The sequence below is a fragment of the Uloborus diversus genome, chromosome 5, assembly GCF_026930045.1.
Source record: "Uloborus diversus isolate 005 chromosome 5, Udiv.v.3.1, whole genome shotgun sequence".
NCBI lineage: Eukaryota > Metazoa > Arthropoda > Arachnida > Araneae > Uloboridae > Uloborus > Uloborus diversus.
The window spans coordinates 51,734,629-51,757,300 of NC_072735.1; the positions used below are offsets into that span (position 1 = coordinate 51,734,629).

At 34.1% G+C, this 22,672-nt stretch overlaps 1 protein-coding gene across 2 annotated transcripts in view; it reads right to left on the reverse strand.

Moving 5' to 3' along the window:
* Positions 1-572: 572 nt before the first annotated feature.
* The window catches only part of LOC129222493 (3'(2'),5'-bisphosphate nucleotidase 1-like), a 43,852-nt gene continuing 21,752 nt past the window's right edge, over positions 573-22,672 (reverse strand). For both annotated transcript variants that reach the window (XM_054857006.1, XM_054857005.1), the window contains exons 3-4: positions 20,954-21,061; positions 573-1,768 (exon numbers count right to left, since the gene is read on the reverse strand). In XM_054857006.1, coding sequence (XP_054712981.1) covers positions 1,649-1,768; positions 20,954-21,061 — 228 coding nt within the window. In that variant the 3' untranslated portion in view covers positions 573-1,648. The remainder of the gene's footprint in view (positions 1,769-20,953; positions 21,062-22,672) is intronic.

The following is a 22,672-nucleotide window of genomic DNA, read 5'->3' on the forward strand; positions in this document are numbered from 1 at the left end:
TCAATTTAATCACGGAAGTCATCTTTCGAATGACTGACCTGATTGAAACAGTCAAAAAACAATGGAAGCAAGAAAGTTATGTCAAAAAAGCACATTTCCTTTAGATTCCTCTCTTTAAAATAACCAAGAAAGCTTTTTAAATAGGCTAGTATTTATTTTGTGTCATTAAAAAGTATAATCACAATTCACAAAACAATTCCTCTTCCCTCATGCTATTACTTATAAGTGTAATATTTTCTTTTTCGCTTTTTATAACTGACCTACATAATATTGAAGTTCAGACCAATAATAAATATATCTCACTAAATCCTGTCTCAATTTCTTGAGAAACTGAATTGATCAGTTTATTCAAAATATTGATTTAATATTTTGACTAAAACTTCATCTGGGTTTGTCACCTCTTCCACATTGGCATACATTAAAAACTTACGAAAAGTTCTGTCACAAAGTTCCACACCTGGTTCAAGTATGCATTAATGCGAAAATTACTAAGAGTTTCAATTGTCAATCCAAGAATTAAGATTAGCAAATTAAAATTTTTATGATAGAGTGTAGCATTTATCAAAAAAACGCTCCGCAGTATAAATAAAGTAAACAAAAAATTCAGACAAAGGCATACATATTAAAATGACATCAAATTTTTTATCAATGAAAAGGTCGCTTTCCAGTAATTCTTCCAGGGGGCTTTTATAACTCTTGAAGACCATCTTGTGTCACTCAGAGATTGTCAAGTAAAGAGCCTCAAGATACATTTGTTGATGTGAAAGTATTTTTTGATGTGAGATGTTTTTCAAAAATAGCATATCTTTACAAAAAGTTCCCATGAAAGCATATGATACACCGAGTTGCTAAAATGTGTTTCTAGTACATGGCGTCAATGAACACTTACTAGCTGAACATTAAGTTATAATATGAGCATAAAAATTTATGTAAAATGACATGGAATTTAAGCGAAAAATTTGCACAGACTCTACACTGTACGGGTATCTCATACAAGATGCTCCATCACTCAATTTTGAAATATTTAACCCATATGAAGAGATTACTTCTTTAGTTAAGGCAAACACTTATCCTCCATCAGTTTTTTCTGTTCTGAAAATTCAGGCAAATGATTTTCTAAGTTATCTAAATTGAATTTTACCATTTTATATTATTCTTAGTGAAAAATTTGGGGGTGCAACCGCCCCCTCTCGCATCCCTTATTTGCCGCCCCTGACCTTTACTATTGATCTTTGAGACATAAAGTGCGTATTTATGCCATAGGTTTTAAGCCGAGTTCAAACGTTCCTGAGCAAAAAGGCTAAAATTGGGAAAAAAGCTTTAGCAAAATGCTAAAATGTCGAAGGTTAAAGAATATGTTTACACATCTTTTCACTGACTCTATGTGTTTCATCTCCAGTTGAAAGCAAAATTCAAAATTTAGACATGAGATCTTTAGAGAAATAAATGCACATCAGCTAATGTTTCTTTAAAATTTAAAATAAAGAAAAAGATCAAGCTCAGTATGGAGATGCTTGCTCATTTTCTGATTGTAAATCATTTTTTTTTCTTTTTTAAGCATAAAAGCGAAAATATCTTGCTTCATTTTCGTAACTTAGACTGTGTTTTCAAATTTTGCAAAAAATGCGACCCTAAAGGAAATCCTGACTTATGCTAAAACAAATATTGCTTCATCATAGAAGATACAAACTTTCATAGTTTTCCAGAGATTATTTATACCTTGTGTATATTCAGCAGTTCCATCTAATGGATCAACCCAAATAACAACCTGCAAATAAAAGGTACAAATAAATACAAAAGATTGAACATATTAAACGTAAAACATTCCCCCTTTTTAGCACAATAGGGCTTTGATTTCTTTTTAGCTTTTCTTCACAAGGCATTAGTATTTCAGTTAAACACTATTTATGAATACAAGAAATGATATATGTAGTTTAAAAGTTAGATGACTAGTTATGTTTTATAATACTTAATAAATGGGGTGTATGAAAAAGAATGTACCTTTAAAAATATATATATATAGGTGTGCAGAGAGTAGTGATCTTTTATACTGAGAGATGCGACACACGCATACTGCACGCTGATTGGTCACTGGCGAAAACCGTCCTATGCTCAAGTTCCCGTCCATAGAATTTGCATTGCCCGCAACACGCGCTCAAAGAAAAAAGAAAGATTCCTTTTAAAATACGGAAAACTGTGTAATTTAATTTTTAGTTTTACATTCTTTGACGTGTTTGTTACCTATATCTTGCCTTCACTAATGAGAAAATTTCCCCAGGAATTTAGGAAAAATTGTTTTGTTTTGCTAGGCTTATGTTCAAGGTTTTGTTTTTTGTATCCTAAGCCAAGTTTTTGATTTTGATGGCAAACCAATACATTTAGGATGTACTTTAATGCAGGGCTTTGCAACCGGGGTGCCGCGGCACTCCGGTGCGCCACGACAAGGAACCAGGTGTGCCGCAGTATTTTCGTAGTTATATAAAAAGAAAGAGCCTTGAAGTATTTTATTTTAAAGTAACGATCGAATAGCGTTTGTATCGTTCTGTAATTTCTCAATTCACCCTGTCGATCATGTGCAATAAGACATACCCAACAAGAGGAGAGGCGGGACTTGCTGCCCCACCTCTTTTAAACTTCTTGTGATCCCATAACTTTCAGTTTTTGAAAACAGATTCTAATTTCCATGAAATAGACTAATTGTACAGAATTTTTTCTAACTCTTTCGCAAACGGGAGTATCGTCCCCTCCCCCAGGCAGGGATCGTACCCTCCTGCCCAGAATTTTAGCCCCAGCTTTCTTTAACTTTTGTTTCCCTCTTTTCCAGTTCCGATACTAATTTCATTTTATCGTAGTTTCTCAAAGCTCGGTTCTAAGACTTGGCAAACTGGAAATTAAAACCATACACTGTTTCCTCCACCATGAAGTTCTCATGGCAAAGAACTTACCAAATGAGCTGAAGTCATGAATTCCATAAAACTCTCGCCTTTTCTCCGTATACTTTGTGAACAACTGGTGGCAGATCACCACTCCCTACTTCTTCATACAGAGATTCGCTGGCTTTCACGTACTATCATAAGGTACTATCAAGAATTTTCGAATTGAGGGACGAGGTACGACAGTTTTTGATTTTAAAAAACAAAATGCAGCACGCCAGTCTGTTGAAAGACAAATATTGTCTGGCAAAACTAGCTTACATGGCTGACATTTTTGAACACCTTAACGAATTGAATCAGAAAATGCAAGGACAAGAAGAGAATTTGGGTTACATGTATGGACAAGCTAAACTGGTTCAAATCAAAAATTCAGCTGTTGAGAGAAGAAGTAAATCGTGGCTCATTGGACATGTTCAGACAGACCGTCAACATGGTATGTAAAGGAAATGACATGGAAAAAAGCTGCTGAATGTAGTGGCAGGACATTTAGTTATACTTCAGGACAAGTTTAAGCACTTTTCAAGAATGTTAACATGAAACAGTATGACTGGATTCGAGTTCCATTCTCTTCATCTGCGGATGCATTAGTTAAAGACCTTTCTTTGAAGGCACGAGAAAATTTATGAACCTCAAGAGCGACCGTACTCTTAAACTTAAGTTGAGCGAGGTGCTTCTGGACGAATTTTGGTTGCTGGTTAAAAATGAGTATCCTACCCATCTCTTGCCTTGCTATTGATGTGCTGCTACCATTTTCAACTACATATCTTTGCGAACTCAGCTTCTCAATCCTCACATTTATAAAAGAAAACAGCAAGAGATCATCTTTAAAGAGCCTGATCAAGAACTTCGTGTCCAGCATAGAGCCAAACATCAAACAGCTTTGCTCCTCAAGTGTATCATTATTTGATAAATCGTTTAACTGCAGTGTGCACTTTAATGATATGTTTGACAGAAATGCTTTGAAACGTATCAAGTATAATTTTCTGTAAAGTCTGATATAGGTAGGTTTGTTATTTATTATCAACTTCAATACACATTCCGAATATTTCTACTTTCTAAATAAATTTAAATACACTACAGTTACAATTGTTGTGAAAAAGTTCCCCCACTCCCGTCTTTTTACCAGTGAATGATAAAAACATTTCTATATTACCATTGCAAAATTAAGTTTAGTGTGCCTTGTTGATCTAGAAATTTTCTTAAGTGGGCCGCAAAGTAAAAAAGGTTGAGAAGCACTGCTTTAATGTGTTAACTTACTTTCTTTTGAAAATCATAGTGTTTTCTTTCCTGCAGTGTTGCCAGATGGTCAAATCCAGATTTCCCCAATTCCCTATCAACTTTTCCCCAAAAAGTGATGTTTTCTATCGAAATTCCCCAAATTCAAAAATTATTTTTCCACTAATATTTTCATAAAACGAATCGAATTCCTCTAATATTCTTGTCTCTTGAAAAAAATTTCCCCCCCCAAATAGCCAAATTTTCTTACAAAATTCCCCAACTTTTTTCCCTTAACTCTTTCGCTTTTTTTTTTTGTCTTCTTTATCTTTATCTTTCTTTACTAATAATAAAGCTGAAAGTCTCTCTGTCAAAATCTCTGTGACGCGCATAGCGCCTAGATCGTTCGGCCGATTTTCATGAAATTTGGCAAAGAATTAGTTTGTAGCATGGGGGTGTGCACCTTTAAGCGATTTTTCGAAAATTCGATTTTGTTCCTTTTTTATTCCAATTTTAAGAACATTTTTCCGAGCAAAATTATGATAAAATGGACGAGTAAATTACCAAGTTATCATAACTTGGAACCGTAATGTGGGCAAGCCAATTGACGAGAAAATTCATCATGCATTATTTGTAAGTATACAGGGGATCCAAAAGACCTTTTAATTTTCTACTATGGGCAAAGCGGTGCAGTTGCCACTAGTCATAAATACAAGCGCATTACTGAAAGATAAGAAATAACCAAATATTTTTTTTCTACTCGCATTTACTACGCTGCTTCTGTATGTACATTTAAACTATGATTTTTGTATACATTTATCCAAGAACATTCTTCATCACTTATTTGTACCTAATTCACATATCAAAACTAGTTACTCACGCAGAACATTAAAGCAAATTCCGTTGCATAATATTCCACATAATGCGAAATGCAAATTCCATAAAGTTGAGCAAAGCTAAACCAACGCTGTTTGATACAAACAACTTCTTGACGCGAATTTAAATACGAAAAAAATTATTTTTTCCCCGAGGTTTTTTTTTCCCCAAGAAAAAAATGTTTCCTCAATGAATTCCCCTCAAAACCCATTTCCCCAAAATTTCCCCAGAGAGCACCAGATTTCCCCAAAATGGGGAAATTTTCCCCAATCTGGCAACACTGCTTTCCTGTAATATTAGTTTTAATACTGGATTTTCCGATCCATGAAAAAAGCATGCTTTGGCGACATTCAGGGTTTAAACACGCGCCAATCAGGTTACTGTACTCAATGTTAAAAAGTTTGTATTTACAAACAAAACTGGATAATTAAAGGGTTCTCTTTTACGTAATTTATATTATAAAGTTGTTGCTTTTAAAACCATTAGCAAGCGTACGTTTGACCTTTTTTTAAATTTTTAAATCTGCTAGCGTGGATTTATGAATCAATTGGCTTTTACATTCTAAAACCATTTTAGTTCTTTTTATTTCCTCCTGTTTTCGCAGGGTTTGCTGCTATATTAGTACATATAAATCCGTTGTATATTTTAAAATTATCATGATATCTGATAATTTCGATATTTAGGTTTGGAAACACGATGCTTGCAATATCGTATATAAAAATTACTTAGTCCCCACTCTTTAGAAACTATGTAGCAGGGAGGATAGCACACACGCTTAAAAGGTGGGAGGGCTTCGGTTCAATTCCCGTTGGCAGCACATCGGTTTTGTCAGCGCATTGTAAACTTTTAGTATTATCACTGCCATAATTAGTTTCATCACCTATTAAAATCCAAAAAAAAGTTTTTCTTAATTAAGATTTTGTAAATTTTTTTTTTTTTGATAAAATTTTTTTGAAATGACTTGCACAAATAATGCACTCAATTATTCTTTTACATTATGAAATTTTAATGGAGCGAAGAAACGATTTTCGTTGTAATTCAGTTTTATGGATTTCTTCCTCATACGATATTAAAAGCTAATGTGCTTGAATTCAAAATGTTCGTGTAAAAAAAAAAAAAAAATCAAGTAGTTGAAACTTAATTCATCACTGAAATTTATTTAAAATATCATATATTAATATTAATGAATTTTTAATATGTTAAATGTGTTTAATATATAGGGCCCCCCTAGGCCTTAGGCCGCCCTATATATAGGTCCTTGCCTTCAATATTCGAATTGAACCGAACCATTGTTTCGGTCACTCGTCTGGTTACTGCTAATTCTGTATTAGCTACCAGTTTGTTTGGCACTCTAGCAGGGGTTCGTACGCTGCGGGAAAACCTGGAATTGTCAGGGAAACTGACAGTTAAAAATGTCAGGGAAATGTCAGGGAATTTTCCAAATTTGCCCCCCCCAATTTTTTTTTTTCAATTTTTTCCCAGGGAATTTTGTTTCATGAGATCTAATTTTCCTTTTAACTATTTTTCCTAAATTGTAAAAATTTTGAGGCGAAATGAAACTGGCAATTAAAAAAGTGGCGACCCAAAAAAACTTTCACAGCCGCCATTTTTGACCTTCAATAGTTCTCAAAAAAATAATTCCTCGGGTGAATAAGAATTATGCACAAACTCAACAGGGAAGAGGACAATTTACTGCTTCGGGAGCACAAGCCTGAAAATGGGGATGGGGATCTGGGAAAATCATTTTTTTTTTAAATCGGAAAGTCTTCTAACCAGGAAACATCACGATCAAGGAAATTCAAAAAAATTCCAAATTGGTGGCATTTGAAAGAGCATTGGAAAACATGTTTATGGCACTGAAACTACGTGCCCTCGTGACCACGTTATCGAAATATGATGTCTTAAAAATTGCCGAAATTTTTAGTAAAGTCGCCAAATTTAGCGAGTTTTGTTCAGAAATGGAAGATACGGCGCAAATTCAACATCTGCATCTGACAAGACATTTCACTTCCATATTTGGTCACCAACAAAGCGCGTGAGAAATATCGCATTAAATCTTTACTCGGGGTGACTACCATGGCGCGGGGTTTCGTGGCACAGATTGCGGCATTAAAATTTTTTAGGGGCTTGTGTTCTGGGATATTAACGTGCAACTGTATAGGGGAAAACGCCACAGCCCGAAATATTTGTTTTATTTTATTGTAAAAACAATGGAATTTTTTGTTATTCTTAAGACTGTCTGTTAAAAAACTGATGTTTAAAACTTTTATGCTTCTGCGGGTGAAATATTTCCACTGAAAGAGTTTATTCGATGATGAAAACTGTTTTGAAAAAAATATGATAACCGTAGAGAAACGGTAAACACACTTTTAAAGTCTTTTTTTTTGAAAAGTCGTAAATCTAAGTCTTCAACAGTATCTAAATACGAAGAAAACGACATTTTTAAAGATTTCAAACCATGTTCTCAAATTAAAAAAAAACGATTTCTGTAAGTTATTCCCAGTGTGCTTTTCGTTATGTGTATCGTTTTCAAGATATGTGTAAACCCTCTAACAAGTCAAATAAAAAAAAAACTGTATTTGATTTTTATTTTGCTCGTATTTGAATTCCCTTTTAACGTGAAACATAATTGGTAAAAGTGACTTCAGTATTTTTAAAAATGACTAAATAACATGCAATATGATGTGCATTTACGTTATAGCGACTTTCAGTTGCGAGTGACAGACTTTTTCGAACTACAGGGGTTGTTGTAATGAACGTCGACTATAAAATTTTTGATAAGAATCTGTTATGAAGTAATTTCCGACATCGTTAGTTTTGCTGTGCAAATTTTTGACATTTACTATCCGTTGTTTTCTTTTTTTTAGTTATTATTTTTTTTGATTTTAAATTAAACATTTTCGCTAGCAGTGGTCAGACAATAAAACTTCATGAATGATAATAACTTTTGAAAAAATAAATAAGAGCTGGGATACTACAATCCATGATCATGTTCTTTCAACATCAAAAACTATCCATTTTATTTTCAATATATAAGCTTTAATAAGCATGTTTTTTTTACTTATTCATATTAATTCTCGTACATAATTATTAATTACTTACAACACATTTCATTACAAGAGTACAAACTTAAATTAGTTAAGTAAAACATATTTGAAATGCACTTAAATTCTGAAATGCATTATTATCACGATTACAAAGTTAAATCCTACGTTCAATTTCGTTATAAAGTTGTAGCTCCTCTGGATAAAGCTCACTAGTTTCCATTTCACAGGCTTCATAGTTACTTTTTAATTTTACCCACACAAGTAAAGGGTTGATTAAGGTGAAAAAACAACGTAAATAAAGCACAAATATTCATGAAAATGCAGCATATAGCTATTTCAAGGCTACAATGGAGCCTCTTCATCAGTGCAAGAAGCTCACCAACACAACCAAAAGTTGCGAGAGAACATTGGTTGAACATTGGTGCATTTCCTGAATATTTGTGCTTTATTTACGTTGTTTTTTCACCTTAATCATATTGTAGCACAATGGCTTATATGATAATTTTTCATTTAAGTAAAGGGTTAATTCGAAACATCGTTTACGCGCTTTGCAGATGACCAGAAATGGAAATGAGAGTCTTGCTAGACGCAGGCGATGAAATCACGTGGTTATTTTCCATTTCTTGCCAAGTCTTTAAATTTGGCAAATTTTCGTAAGATTTCGAGACTTTGACCCCCCCATATCTCAAAAACAAAAGGACGAGGGCACGCAATATTTGGGTCAAATTTTTTTCTAAAGATACTCTTTCGAATGCGACCATTTTTAACTTTTTTCATGATTACTGAACTCGTGATGTTTCCTGGTAAGCTACGTGTGAAACGTAGTCACCATTTTTGGTCACCCACAAGATAGAAGTAGACACGATCCAAAAGCAAAGCATAATTGGATGTTTTCTTCAACTGCAAATTAATGAAAGTATCACAAAATATGCTGAAAATTGTTTTATTATGATTATTTTAAATAATTTTCTTGAGAATTGAAAAATTTTGTTCTTAAAACTTAATTTTATCTTCATTTCATTGGATGCAATTTGTGCTAAAAACTTTCAACTGAATTGTAGTTTCATGAAGATTTGTTATTTTTTAATAGTTTTCATGCTATAAATTCAAAAAATTACTTCTTATTTTTGGGCGCAGCCGCCATATTTGGTCGTTCCCAAGATGGAAGTACACAAGACTTTTTAAGTGCTGAAGTTCCCGAAAAAGGCATTGGATGTTTATTGCTATGCAAACTATTGAAAACAACGCAAAATGTGCCTTTTTTTTTTGGATAATTCATAATTATTTTCTTGAAAAATGCGAAAATTTATCTTAACAACTTTTTTACTTCCTTTTACAAAAAAGGAAGTATTGTATTCGCGAAAAAATTTTCACTCAAAAATCGCCCTTAATTTCCATTTTGCTCAGCCCCAAATGAATGTTGAGTTTTTTTTTCGATTCGACCACATGCGGAAAAGTGCCTAAGAATGTATTGACACGCGAAATATCCATTTTGACCATCACCGAGGTAATTACAACGACTTTTCTCGTGACGTCTGTATGTATGTTCGTATGTGTGTATGTGCGTATGTGCGTATGTGCGTATGTATCTCGCATAACTCAAAAATGGTATGTCCTAGAAAGTTGAAATTTGGTACATAGACTCGTAGTGGGGGTCTAGTTGTGCACCTCCCCTTTTGGTTGCTTTCGGATGTTCCTAAGGGGGTCTTTTGCACCTTTTTGGGGGGGAAATCATTGTTAATATCAATACAAACTTAAGTGGTGTTATAATTTGGTAAACACTTGGTGACGTATCGCCAAGCTTTTGGTCGCCAAGTTTTTTCGCCAACTTGGCGACGATTTTTTTTTTTTTTTTTTTATGTGCTTCTTATAAATTAATTGTTCTCCTGCCAAATATACCTAGCCATTCCTGATTTGTTATTTTATAAGAATGAGATTAAAAAAACATATATTCAGCTCAGTGGTGACTCTTTTTTACTTCCTTTTACAAAAAAGGAAGTATTGTATTCGCGAAAAAATGTTCACTCAAAAATCGGCCTTAATTTCCATTTTGCTCACCCCCAAATGAATGCTGAGTTTTTTTTTCGACCCGACCACACGTACATATGTGCCTAAGAACGTATAGACGCTCGAAATATCCATTTTGAAGTTTCCCGAGTTAATTACAACGAGTTTTTCTCGTGACGTCTGTATGTACGTATGTGCGTATGTATGTCGCATAACTCAAGAACGTAATGTCCTAGAAAGTTGAAATTTGGTACGTAGACTCCTAGTGAGGTTTAGTTGTGCACCTCCTTTTTTGGTTGCATTCGGGTGTTTCTAACGGGGACTTTTGCCCCTTTTTGGGGGGAATTCATTGTTAATTTCGATGCAAACTCAAGTGGTGTTACAATTTGGCGGACACTTGGCGATATATCGCCAGTCTTTTGGTAGCCGTTTTGTTGCCAAATTTTTTTCGCCAACTTGGCGACAAATTTGGCTATTTTTTTTAAAATCTGGTTTTAATGTAGCCATTGTTGGTGATATTTAGAGAGTTTAGAGAGAGAATCACATTAAAATTGCAATAATAGAGAAATAACATTAAATTGGTGTAAAAGGAAGTCATGTGATGCACACATCAGCTCGTTTATTCTAATTGCTTTAGACCCTTATGAGCTAAAAACTGACTATTTTGACGTAGTTTTTTAAGGATTATTAATTATTTATTTAACTACTTTTATGCTACAAATTCAAAAATCTACTTATTATCTTAAGTTTTTGACTTAGTCGCCATATTTGGTCGTTTGCATGATAATTGGATGTTTATCTCTATGTAAACTATTGAAAGATAAAATGTGCAACAAATTATGAATTTTTAAAAATTAATTATTTTCTAGGAAATTTTTTTTTTTAATGGGAGCATTCCTTAATAAGCAAAAGAGAAAAAAAAGATTATTGGCATTGGCCTATTATCGGCGGATGTTGATTTTTGTTATTATGCTTTTTCTGGTATGGCGATCAATGCAACAAGTTAATCATATTTATACTGAAAAATAGCTTTGTATTTTGCTCAATATGTTTTGTGTTACATACTAATAAGAAAATAAAAAGGAGTATTGTGAACCAAAAGACAAAAAGCGAATGTTAAAAGATTGCTGCTCCACTACAGCAAAACACTAATATTACTCATGACACATGACATCGAGAAAACGCTAAAATAAGTTGGAAGCATTTTGTTTTCAACAATTAGTAAATCAATTAAAACAATTTTGAACAAAGTGTTTAAAAAAACTTAAAATTTGGGAAAGAAAAAAAAAATATATATTTTTTTAAATCTAAGGAAAGAAGTTTCTGTTCTTCCGCATTGCTACTTTAAACAATTTTAATTAATTTGAAAATATTGCTATTTAAACTTAATTTTGAATGGAGCGAGTAACCTGGAATTTTTAAAAAAACACCTGGAAAAACCTGAAAAGTCAGGGAATTTTTTTTAACCACAAGTATATGAACCCTGTCTAGGTTTCCTTAAGAGGTTTTCCACCTCTAGCTCAGTCACTCCTATGCCGTGCTGATGAGTGCTAATAAGCACGAAACTGCAGTCCTCGGCTGGAATTGACTGAGCTGGCGGTGTATTTCATGTATTTCTGCCTTAGCCCTGGCTATAGGGCGGTAACTTACTATATAAATGTAATTTATAATCCATATTTATGGCTTGGGTTAGGAATGAGACTCATAGACTGTCTCCATGGGTGCAAGTTTTGGTGATGTGTTCAAGACGGAAAATATTTCCAGCCGCTCCCCCCCCCCCCCCATCATGTGTGCTTAAGGAAAAATTTATGTGTATAAATGTTGGACATTTTAAATATGCCAGTTTTGGAATCTGTTTGATTTTAGAAATTAAGCTTTTGACATTTATAACAACATGAACTTAGTTTAAATTGTAATATTTAAGTTTTCTGATATCGTAACTCCAAAAACGTAAAACCCGCCAATAACGGGGGGTCTGGGGGCTCTCCCCCAGATTTTTTTTAAATTGAAATCCAAAAAACGCAATGATAGGCCATTTGGTAAAGTACAGGGAAAAGAGGGATTCAAGGACTCTCTTAGATCAATTTTTTTCAAACTGATAGTCCTAAAATCACAATATTGGGCGACCTTCAAAAGTATTAGCAAAAGAGGTGGGGGGGGGGGGGGCGCTCAGAACTCTCCCCGAAATTAAACATAACGACATTGTACTCCATCTTCCATAACGTTTATACGCTTTTTGACTGCATTATTGAAGGGATGAAGTTCAAGAACTCTCCTTCGGCAATATTTCGAAACTGAAGTTACAAAAACGCAATTTTAGACGATAATGGATAATGTTAGTTGTAAAAGCGTTCAGGGCCCCGCCATTAGTCTATTGCCGATCGTAAATATATTTTTTGCAGCAGAAAAATCGCTTGGGACATAAGATTTTCACTTTTGCAACATAAATCAGATATGATCGGAAAGCCTACCCAAGGTAGCGCCAACAAACCAGAAAAGAAGGAAAGGGGGAGGGGGAAGGGTATGGGCGACTACTGGCACCATTCCCCCCATACAGTCTTCATTTGAAAAAGAAGTCTTTATAAGATAGCAGGTGCTGAAATTAGCCATAAAAAAACCACTTCAGTGAAGTAGATACATTTTTTAAACGAGGTACACTTTCCAGTATTCATTAATTTAAAAAAAAAGCAATAGGGGGAACTGAATGCTCACCCCCAGGGAGGGCCCTGAATCAAATCCCTCTTAAGGCACTCAAATATAGCCTAAAGTGGCCTTTTAAATATTTCATCTTTGAAAATTTATCGGAAGAGAACTCCCGAACCCTTTTTCTGAATTCACCACAAATATTCTAAATTTGAGTTTTAATGCTTCAGTTTCTAAATTTCTTTCTAGGAGCAATAACCCCCTTACCTACATACATGACTTATGACCGCCTAAAAGTTTTAATATTTTAATTTCGGAAACTTTTGAAAGAAGCTTCCTACTTCCTTCCCCCTTAAGTCATCCAAAGAGAGCCCAAAACAGAGCTCTTAAAATTTCAGTAACGGAAATATTTCGAGCTGGGCGACGGTATACCCACCCCCACCCCCTCCTTTTTGGGTTTATTAAAGGCATTGTAAGTTTGTGTTTAAGATTTATTTTTCTACTGAAAGACTTCAATTTCCAAAAAGTTCCGAGAAAGACCTCCGAATCCACTAACTCTAAACTCACTCAACAACAGCCAAAACAGCATTTTAAAATTCAGCATGGAGAAATTTTCGGGGGAGAGAGCTTCCCCCTCCCCGAACTCCTTCCCTTAAGTTCACTAAATTTGACTTAAATTTACGGTTCCCCCCCTTTTAATCACCGAAATTTTAAGAATTTAAGTTCGTAACTTTATTGAGAGTCTCTTATTGAGTTTCTTAAGTCTCTCAAAGATTACTCAAAGCTGAGTTCTGAATGCTTCAGCTTTGAATTTTTTTCTGGGAAGGGGACACGGAACCCCAAGATGGTCTACAGTCTAAAGGTTCGCTTTTACAACTCCAGTTTCGGAATTTCGCCTAAAGAGATTCCCCCCCCCCCTCCCCTCTTGAGATTGTTAACGACATCCTGAAAGTTTTAAGACTTCAATTGCAAACACCTTTCGGGAGAGGATCCCAAATTCCCTTTCTCTTAAGAAATTTAAGTGCAGCCTTAAATAGTTTCTAATACATCAGCTACAAAACATTTTCAGGTTAGAACACCAAAACCATCTCTCATCAATTCGCTAAATATTGCCTAAATTACTATTTTTAAGACTCCAGTTTCTGATTTTTTTAAAATTTCCCCCTCCCCACTTTTACATCATTAAGGATAGTCTAAACATTTTTGACTTTTAAATTTTAAAGAGTTTGCAGAGGAAAAATCCCAAACCACTCCTAACTTCAAAAATGACTTTGAATTCAGTTTTTCGATATTTTATTATGGAGCCCTTGAGTAGCCTCCCGCCTCCTCTTAGAATATCCAAGATACTAACGTTTTAGGACCTCAGTATCGTGGATTAATTTGCGGACTTTTCCTCTTTGCAAGAGCAGCGTTTTTTTCAAATTTGTGATGCCGTTAGTTTTTCTCGTTTCCTTTTCTCTTCCCCCAACCCCTCCTTCCATATTTCCATTCTAGCGAGTGTTAAATTGAAAGACATTGGAATTTAGTAATTCCTCAAGTCTTAGAATATTTTACCAGCAACATGTCAATCATTCAGGAACAGTTGCCCATCGGTGTTTCAAACCAGCTTAAAATCCCTACCCCCCCCCCCATTCTTTTCAAAATTCCCATTTTCATTAAAATCTTTGAAGTCCCTGATAGTTCCCGTTTTGCCTGTGTGGTATGTGGACGCCCTTTGCTGTCGCGTAAACATTTCATCCCGTCAGCAATCACTCTCAATCGGTGATTCAGATTTAACTCTTAAGACATTTTTTGCAAAAAAAAAAACCCCACAAATGAAAAAACGAAAGGATGATCAAGAGAAAAGGCTAAATTTTCAAATAGAGACGATAAATCAGGGAGAATAGTGAGCAACTCCGCGATCTGCAATGCAGTGAGTTGGAACTAACAAAGCAACCTAAAGCAAGTCAAACGGCGTGAGTCTAAAGCCACTCCTCCAAAAGCACGTTGCAAACAAAACAAAAACAAGCCCATGGTGGAAAATCGACAGAATGTCGATGTAAATTCGTGGTTATGGAACGGTACAGTAATTAAAGCATATTTTTCAAATACTCAATTTTTTCTTTTTTAAGTAACTTTTTAAAACTGCAGGAAAGTCATCGAAGTTCTTTCCGTCCCGACCTCCGTCTCTGAAATTTTGTCCAAGACGGAAATCCGTCCTGAGACGGAAGGTCTTGCACCCATGACTGTCTCCAATCGATTTTTTGAAGAACAGATAGAAATACGTATCCCTTTCCCCTCCGCCACGCTACCTCTTTAACTTTTCATAATTGAAGTTTCAAAAATACTACGGAGAACAATTTTTGATGCAGTTACAGAATGGGGTTCTGGAGCTCTCCCTGAAAAACTTTCAAAATAGGGAAGTTTTCAATTTTTCAATTTTATTTTTATATGATAGAGTAACATGTATGAACATCATAGGTGAAAAATTTTTGCGATACGATAAGTAGTTTTTTTTAAATTAATTTTTAAAGTTCAAGCCCTTGTGACGTTAAATGGCATAGGAAGTGACGTCATGCACTCTTCCGATAGGAGAGAAACGCTAGCGAACCGGTTCCCATGTCATGGGAGAAACCGAAGAACGTGCTTTCGACTTCGAAGACGAAACGTAAAAGGCTTATCTCCTCGCATTAAACTCCTCGCGTTTCTGGAACATTAAACCTCTCATTTTCTCGGAAATATTTGAATATCATCATTGATATTATTTGAGGACGATTATTTAGATTGTGCTTTAGCGAATCCGGCCTCCATTGTAGGTTCAAAAGGATTATTGAATTTCTAAAAAATAAAAATATCAGCGCTCTCAAAATGTCCCTAGCGAAAACAAGGGATCTTTGGCGGAAGGTTGCCCATTCGTGCCCTGTGACTTAGGCTCGTGACGTTTCAGAAGAGCGCACTTTTGCGCGTGGATTTTTAAAAATTCATTAAAAATCAACCACAGTGTTTTAAAATTCGGCGATGGTGAATTTTTTAGTTTTGAGGGTCAATTAACAATATCCAATAGCCAAAATATGAACATTTAATAAGTTGAAACTTCCCTATTGAAGTCCTAAAAATAAAGTTCTTCTGCAATATTCCATGGTATTAAAAAAAAGGATTCTCCCACTTAAATATTTTGAAATAGTAGTCTTCAAAACCAAAATATTAACTCTTTGATGATATTCGTGAAAGGGGGTCGGAGGCCCTTGTTCGAATATTTTCCAAAATTAAAGTCTTAAACACATGAGTGTAAAACCATATTTGATAGCGTTAGAGACACTGCAGTTTTTCAAAACTGAAGCTCCAAAAACGCAATTTTAAACGATTGTTGATGTATTTAGGTGATTAGAAGATCTTCCTTGGAAATTTTGCGAAAGTGAAGCCCAAGAAACGAAATTTGAGGTACTCTGTAATAACTTTGGCTGGAGAAAGGACTTTGGAGAAGAAAAATTTTGAGAACTAATAGAAAAAATGAAAACAAAATAGAAAAAATTTAAAAAATAAAGAGAGGGGGCAGATATGAAAGAAAGAGGATTGTGCGAGGAGGGGGAGGAGACACACAATTCGCCGCCAATAATCTGAAGCTGTTGAAAAACTTTTCTTTTTGAAAGAGAAATTAAGATTTTTTCCCAACATTCTTTTTTTTTTTCGTAAAATAACTGCGTTTTCCCAAAATTAGACATTTTCTTCTCCTCAATCATAAAGAATATTTTTGTAAAAACATCTACTCAACATTTTGTGGGGAAGGTCACCAGTCTTGTGCCCCCTCCCCTTGGATGCACCTCTGCAGTAAAATGTCCGGGAGTCCTCCTTCAAAAATTTTTGAAAATTTACCTTAAAAATGCTGGTTTTCTGTTGATTTCGTTGTAGATTTTATTGATAAAGTTTCTTGCAATAGCCATGCTTTATTTTTTGGACTTTATTAGCCATTGTTGTTTAAAAATTGAAGAATTGGTATTGATATACGAATAAATACCCAATTACAGAACATGTTTCGTTGTAGATTTTATTGATAAAGTTTCTTGCAATAGCCATGCTTTATTTTTTGGACTTTATTAGCCATTGTTGTTTTAAAATTGAAGAATTGGTATTGATATACGAATAAATACCCAATTACAGAACATGCAATTATTCTATACAATAACACAGCACTGAACAATAAATTGTTTGAGAAGTTTCTTTATTTGAATGAAATTATTTATTAGGTTTTTTTTTCCATATGCATAAAATTACTTGAATTCTTAATATGAGCACAGTTATGTTTTTCTTGCACTAGCGACGTGTGGTGATACACTGGACTCAAGTAAATTTACTAGTATAGCAGTTATGAATTTTTTCCCCAACTGCGTTTCTGAGTGTATTATACTAAACTAATTGTTTTCAAAACCCAAGTAAAAATTGGGGGTGCGGTGCACCCCCTGGCACCCCTGTAAAGCCGCCTATGCACCTACCAAACTACAGAAAGCATTTTGTGCTGTGGAATAAGCAAAAACAATGTCTGTTATCACAGTGCAACACATCTTTCGGTGACAGTTTGGGCCAATCTACTGGACAAGAACTCAACTTAACCTTGGCATACACAATGAATTTGCTTCCATTAAAGAAACATGTTGGTGCGAGTATTGGAGGGAAATGGAGTATTGCCTAGATATCTGCCATGTGACAAAGGGCACCCATATTGAATCCTTGTGAGGCATAATTTTGGTATGAAAAAACTTTGATATATTGCCTAACTTCTGGTATTATGAAAGAATCCAATAGTGCCTCAGAAAAATTTTTCAAACACCCTCTAAGTTGTTTTTAACTAACTTGTGTAACTAATTACACGTTTAGGAGTACTTCTTGATCACCTTCAAAGGTACTTCACTTAACTGCCCTATTTTAACTTTACCAAAAAAAAAAAAAAAAAAAATCAATAGAGTTCCAAATTCACCAAATATCCTAAATAAACAAACAAACCATGGACGTAGACCGGAAGTAGCGAGTCTTATTTCCGGTTAAGCGCCAATCTCCATTGCTAGAGATAGGTGTTCATAGCGAAAGCGATTTTGTTGTGCTTCTTTAAAAAGCAGAATAATGTCTTCTGCGTATTTCAATGCATTAAATGAGAAAGTCAAACTTAGTTATTGTTAAAAATTATCTTTCAATGGCTGTGACCTTACCGATCCTTTAGTAGATTGATGGCGAATCTATTGCTAACGACTCATTTTTACAGTGTTCAGGCAATTTTGTTTTCTTTCAGTTCTAGGTAGAATCATGTCTTTTGCGTATTTTAATGCATGAAATGAGTATAATAGGCTTTGCTATTCTCAAAAATTTTCGATCAACAGATCTGATTTTCCTGATCCTTTAAATACAGAAATAAGAAAAAAAAAAACGAGTCTTCGTTTGTCGATCATTACCACGATTTCAATGATAAGCATTTATGAATACCTCCTAAACAGAAATAAAGTTGATACAAAGTCTGCTTTCAAGAATCACAAATCTACTGGATTGCAAGTACGTTGTGAATTGAAGCTATTTTTTCAAAGATGGAAGCTTTTCTGCACTGTGTTCACACAGAATGGCTATGACAGGGAGTTTTGGTGTCATATTCAATCAATTCTCCTGTTGTAGCTTTTCAGTTCACACACACTTATTGGTTTACAGTTGCTACCTAATTTTCAGGTTTGATATTTAATATATTTTATTACATATTTGTTCATCACTTTTTTTTTTTGTTTGTTTAATCAACTTGCTGCTGTAGCAAGATTGATAGGCATAAAAAAAATTGAAAGATAACAAAATTTAAATTTAATCTCCGAGTGCTTTCTCCTGCGTTAAAATTGCTTTGAATGTAATACCAATAGCTGTACTATGATACTATACTATAACTTTAATTAATGTGTTTGTTTACCGATTGTCGAATATCTAAATTTGTTTACAATTAGAGCGCCTTATTAAAGTACCGTCAATAACTCGAAGTCCCAAGAGACGGGCTAAATGGTTCGAGTTATTGATAGTTCGAGCTATGGGAAGTTTTTTTCTCATGAGGTAATGAATAGTGGTTCTTTATTTTAATCACACAAATCAAACTGTTTGAAACCCGTCAAAACACTGGAAACTTTCAGCTTTGCGGGAAGCAAATAAAAAATTGTTTAGGTTGAGTTTTTCTAATAATCAATTTAATATAGATCAATATAGATCTTCACACATTACAGTAAAAATACAAAGCTGATGAGATTAAGGTGAATGTTTCCAGCTCGTAAATACCTCGCACATTTGAACATCTTTATTTTTGACATCTTATTTGCTCCTGTCCTCATGCTGTACCCGAAAGCAGAACAACATCCGCACTTTTTACGAAAATTTTGCGCCTTTGAAATTCATGATTAATTTAAAAAATTCAATCAAATTACAGATACGTAAACAGAGCAATTCGTCGTAAGAAACAATACAAATAAGACTTCCGCCGGAAGTTTTGAGTGACCCCCGCGCAGCCCTGCCACCTAGTGTTCAAAAGAGTAAGCGTGGCTTGGAATTTGGTGAATATGCCATAAAATGCAAAGCAAAACAAGTATAAATAAACAATATATATATATATATATATATATTTAATTTGTAGAAAAACTTTCTACCTACAAGAGTAGCCAGAATTTTCTCCTGGGAAAGAAGGGTCATGAACGAGCCCTCTACATGTATCAAAGGAGCCCCCCCCCCCAAAAAAAAAACCCTAGTGCATATAAAAATTTTCAGACAGAATACTGGAAAATTCTTCTGTTTTTAATACTTAAACTTGAAGAATGGCCGCAGGAAAGGCGAGGAGAGTATTACAAAAGCGGATCCAAAGAGAGGAAATGCGCAAATGTTCCCCCCCCCCCTCAAAAAAAAAAAAAAAAAAATCCAAGTGAACTAAAAACTGTTCAGAGTACAGGAAAATTTTTTTGTTTTTTAGAACGTGAACTAAGGCATCAGGAAAAGCAATTAGACAACAGCAGAAGCAGATCCATTTCCCATTCTTTTAGAAGAGTTGCCTTTTCTTTAATAATTTTATTGATCTGCGTTTTACCACAGCTAAAGATTTTCGCTAATTTTCTCTCCGATTTCCCCTTCCCATGTAAATTTATGACTTCAATACGTTTCTCGAGTGTGAGATAAACACTCTTTCGACATTTTTACTGCAATGTTGATCAAATGCAAAACCAATGCAACGCTGAAACCAATTCTTTAGCTTTACGAAGGAGCTATAGATTTTGTCCATTCTAATGACCTAGGAATGCCCCGTTCCAACCCCCCTCTCCTGTAAGTAACCAAGAGATTCCAAGAAGCAATCCTTTAGAGAACTTCTATTCTTATCAACCTACCTCAATGATAGGAATGCACGCCTGACTTGACTCATGACATACCTATGCAACTTTATAGCTTCCCAAGGGTCCGAAAAACTATGCCCTCCTTTTTGTGACATTTTTGAGATTTAGAACAGGAGAACACAAGAAAGGAACGCGTTTGAAACCACAGGAGAAAAGATTTTAATCCATATTCTGGTTTTTTTCCACTTTTGTTAACAAGAGAACACTGATATGTGTATTAACTAAATGTTCAATTGTTTTTCATTTGTTGTTTCTCTTTTTTGGTTTCAAACGAAAAATTCCTAGTATTTGTTACAACTGAAGTTTTTGATATGCCGGTCGTTGGGAGTGGTTTCGATGGTCTTTCCCAGAAGTATTTTAATATTAGTTATATGCGGCGGAAAATCGGTGTCATTGAAAATTGGTCGTTAATAGAGGTGGTCGTTCATAAAGGTTTCACTATAATATGATTTTTTTCTCACATTTACAAAAATTAGAAAAATTTTAATGTAAGCCAGTATTGTAAAAAACCAGTAGTCTTTTAGATGATATAGTAGAGCTGGGTACTTAAAAGTTCATTTGGTTGCTTAACATTGTTGTTGCAGGTACCCAACAACAATGTTAAGCTAGATTAATTTGTAGCTCATTTTCAAATCAAAATATTTTCTTGGGAAGAGGGGGGCCATGAGAGAAATTTGAATAATTACTAACTACTCACTCATTATTTATCTTTTAAGTTTATTCCACTAGGGGTTCTACAACAATGTAATGCAATAAATTCTGGCTGAAAAGAACGACATGAGAATTGATTTGGAATTTTTAACACCCAGGAGATTATATTTAAAATTATGCAGCAAAAAATTTTTCTTCAGGTTAAAAAACTTACATCTTCTTCTTTAACAGCTGCTAAATATTCAGGACATTTAATTCCAATTATCTCACAGTCATCTAAATTTACTTGAATTTCTTCATCTTTGTCGACCTTTTCGAGTGTCTAGAAAATTGAACATTGATATAAAACAACATAATAGAATCATTATTGAGCAATGAAGAAGCCTGCTTATTGATTTTACTTCAACCTCAGACTGTGTTAAGAGTAAATTATAGGCTTCCTCTTTTTGATTGTTCTAATCAATCACATGAGTAAGAATCAATAATTTTTTACAAACAATTTAGTTGAATATAATGTACAAAGTAATCACATAGCTTTTGTTATTGTGTTAAAACTCATCGTAAGTTTAGCAGTATTTTCGGACATAAAATATTTGAAATTCTGTTAAGAACTTCGAGGATTTTTCAAAAAATAACTATCTTTCAAACTTTAACACTAAAAAAAAAATGCTATTTCTTCCACGCCATTATAGCAAAGGCAAACTCATATATAATATCCTTTTACAAAGAAAAACCATTGAAGAAGACATACCTCAAAATTTTGATCTATCGATCCAACCAATTAAAGAAAATACTGATATTTGTTCTGTAGTTATTTTTTAATGAAATCACAAGTTTATTATAAAGTACTGCCGTTTTCAAAAATCATTTATTATCTTGTCTTCCTTTTTCTAAAAATATGGTTCATTGGAGCAAAAAATATACAAAGATTTATATCAACCCCTCGCATCATCTTATGAACTTGTAAGTGTTTAATCTGAGCATGAATAAAGAATCTGAAAAAGTACACTAAAATTATAGCAGAATTGCAACTTTTAGACAGTTCTTTATTGCAAAAATCTTAATTTCTTCAAAATGAACTCATCTTTTTATCATTTTTACGAGTGGAGATCAAAAAATAATGCCTCCTGCATAGTAAAATCTTTATTGATGAACTTTCCCCTAAACAAAACAACCGTTTAAGGTTATCGCAGCACAGGTTTTAGCTATATCTACAGCAGAATTTTCTTCAGCAGTCTCCAATGCAAATTAAAAATATAAGGCATAATCCAACATTAGATAAATCAAAAAAATCTTGATCAACTCCAAAAATGCATAAGATCTACAAGTACATGCTACCTGTCACATTATATCCCAGAAAATAAGGTGCAAATTTTTGTTCACTGAAATTCAATATTTTTTCTAAAAAAAATTCAGGTTTTTCTCTTCCCCAACTAAAAAATAGTCTGCAGACTTTCTCAAGAATCTGCGATGCACGCCCCAGCGCTTCATTATTTCTGCTACTTTGGTCGGTCACCATGAATTTGCCCACATTTGCTCAATCTTTAAACCACGGTATTGAAACTGTTTTGCTTGTTCAGCCATGATTTTGAAGCTTTTTATAGTTTAAATTGTATTCTTCAGAACACATTTAGCAAGTAAGTTTCCTTACGTGCATAACCTTCTTTTGTCAGAAATTCAATAACAGTTCTTTATTTTAGCTTCAGATCTATGGTATCAAACAATCTGAAAAGGATTATACCTACAAGTTGAATAAGATTATCTCTTAATCATCATGCATTAATAGTCCATTATATGTAAAAGAAATAAAATTTAGAGTGATAGAGGCATTACTTTTTGATCCCACCTTGTACTTATTGACGTTTGCATGAGCAATTATATTTTAAAGTAATTATGAAAACCCAGCAGAAATCCAGAGTAAATATATGTTAAC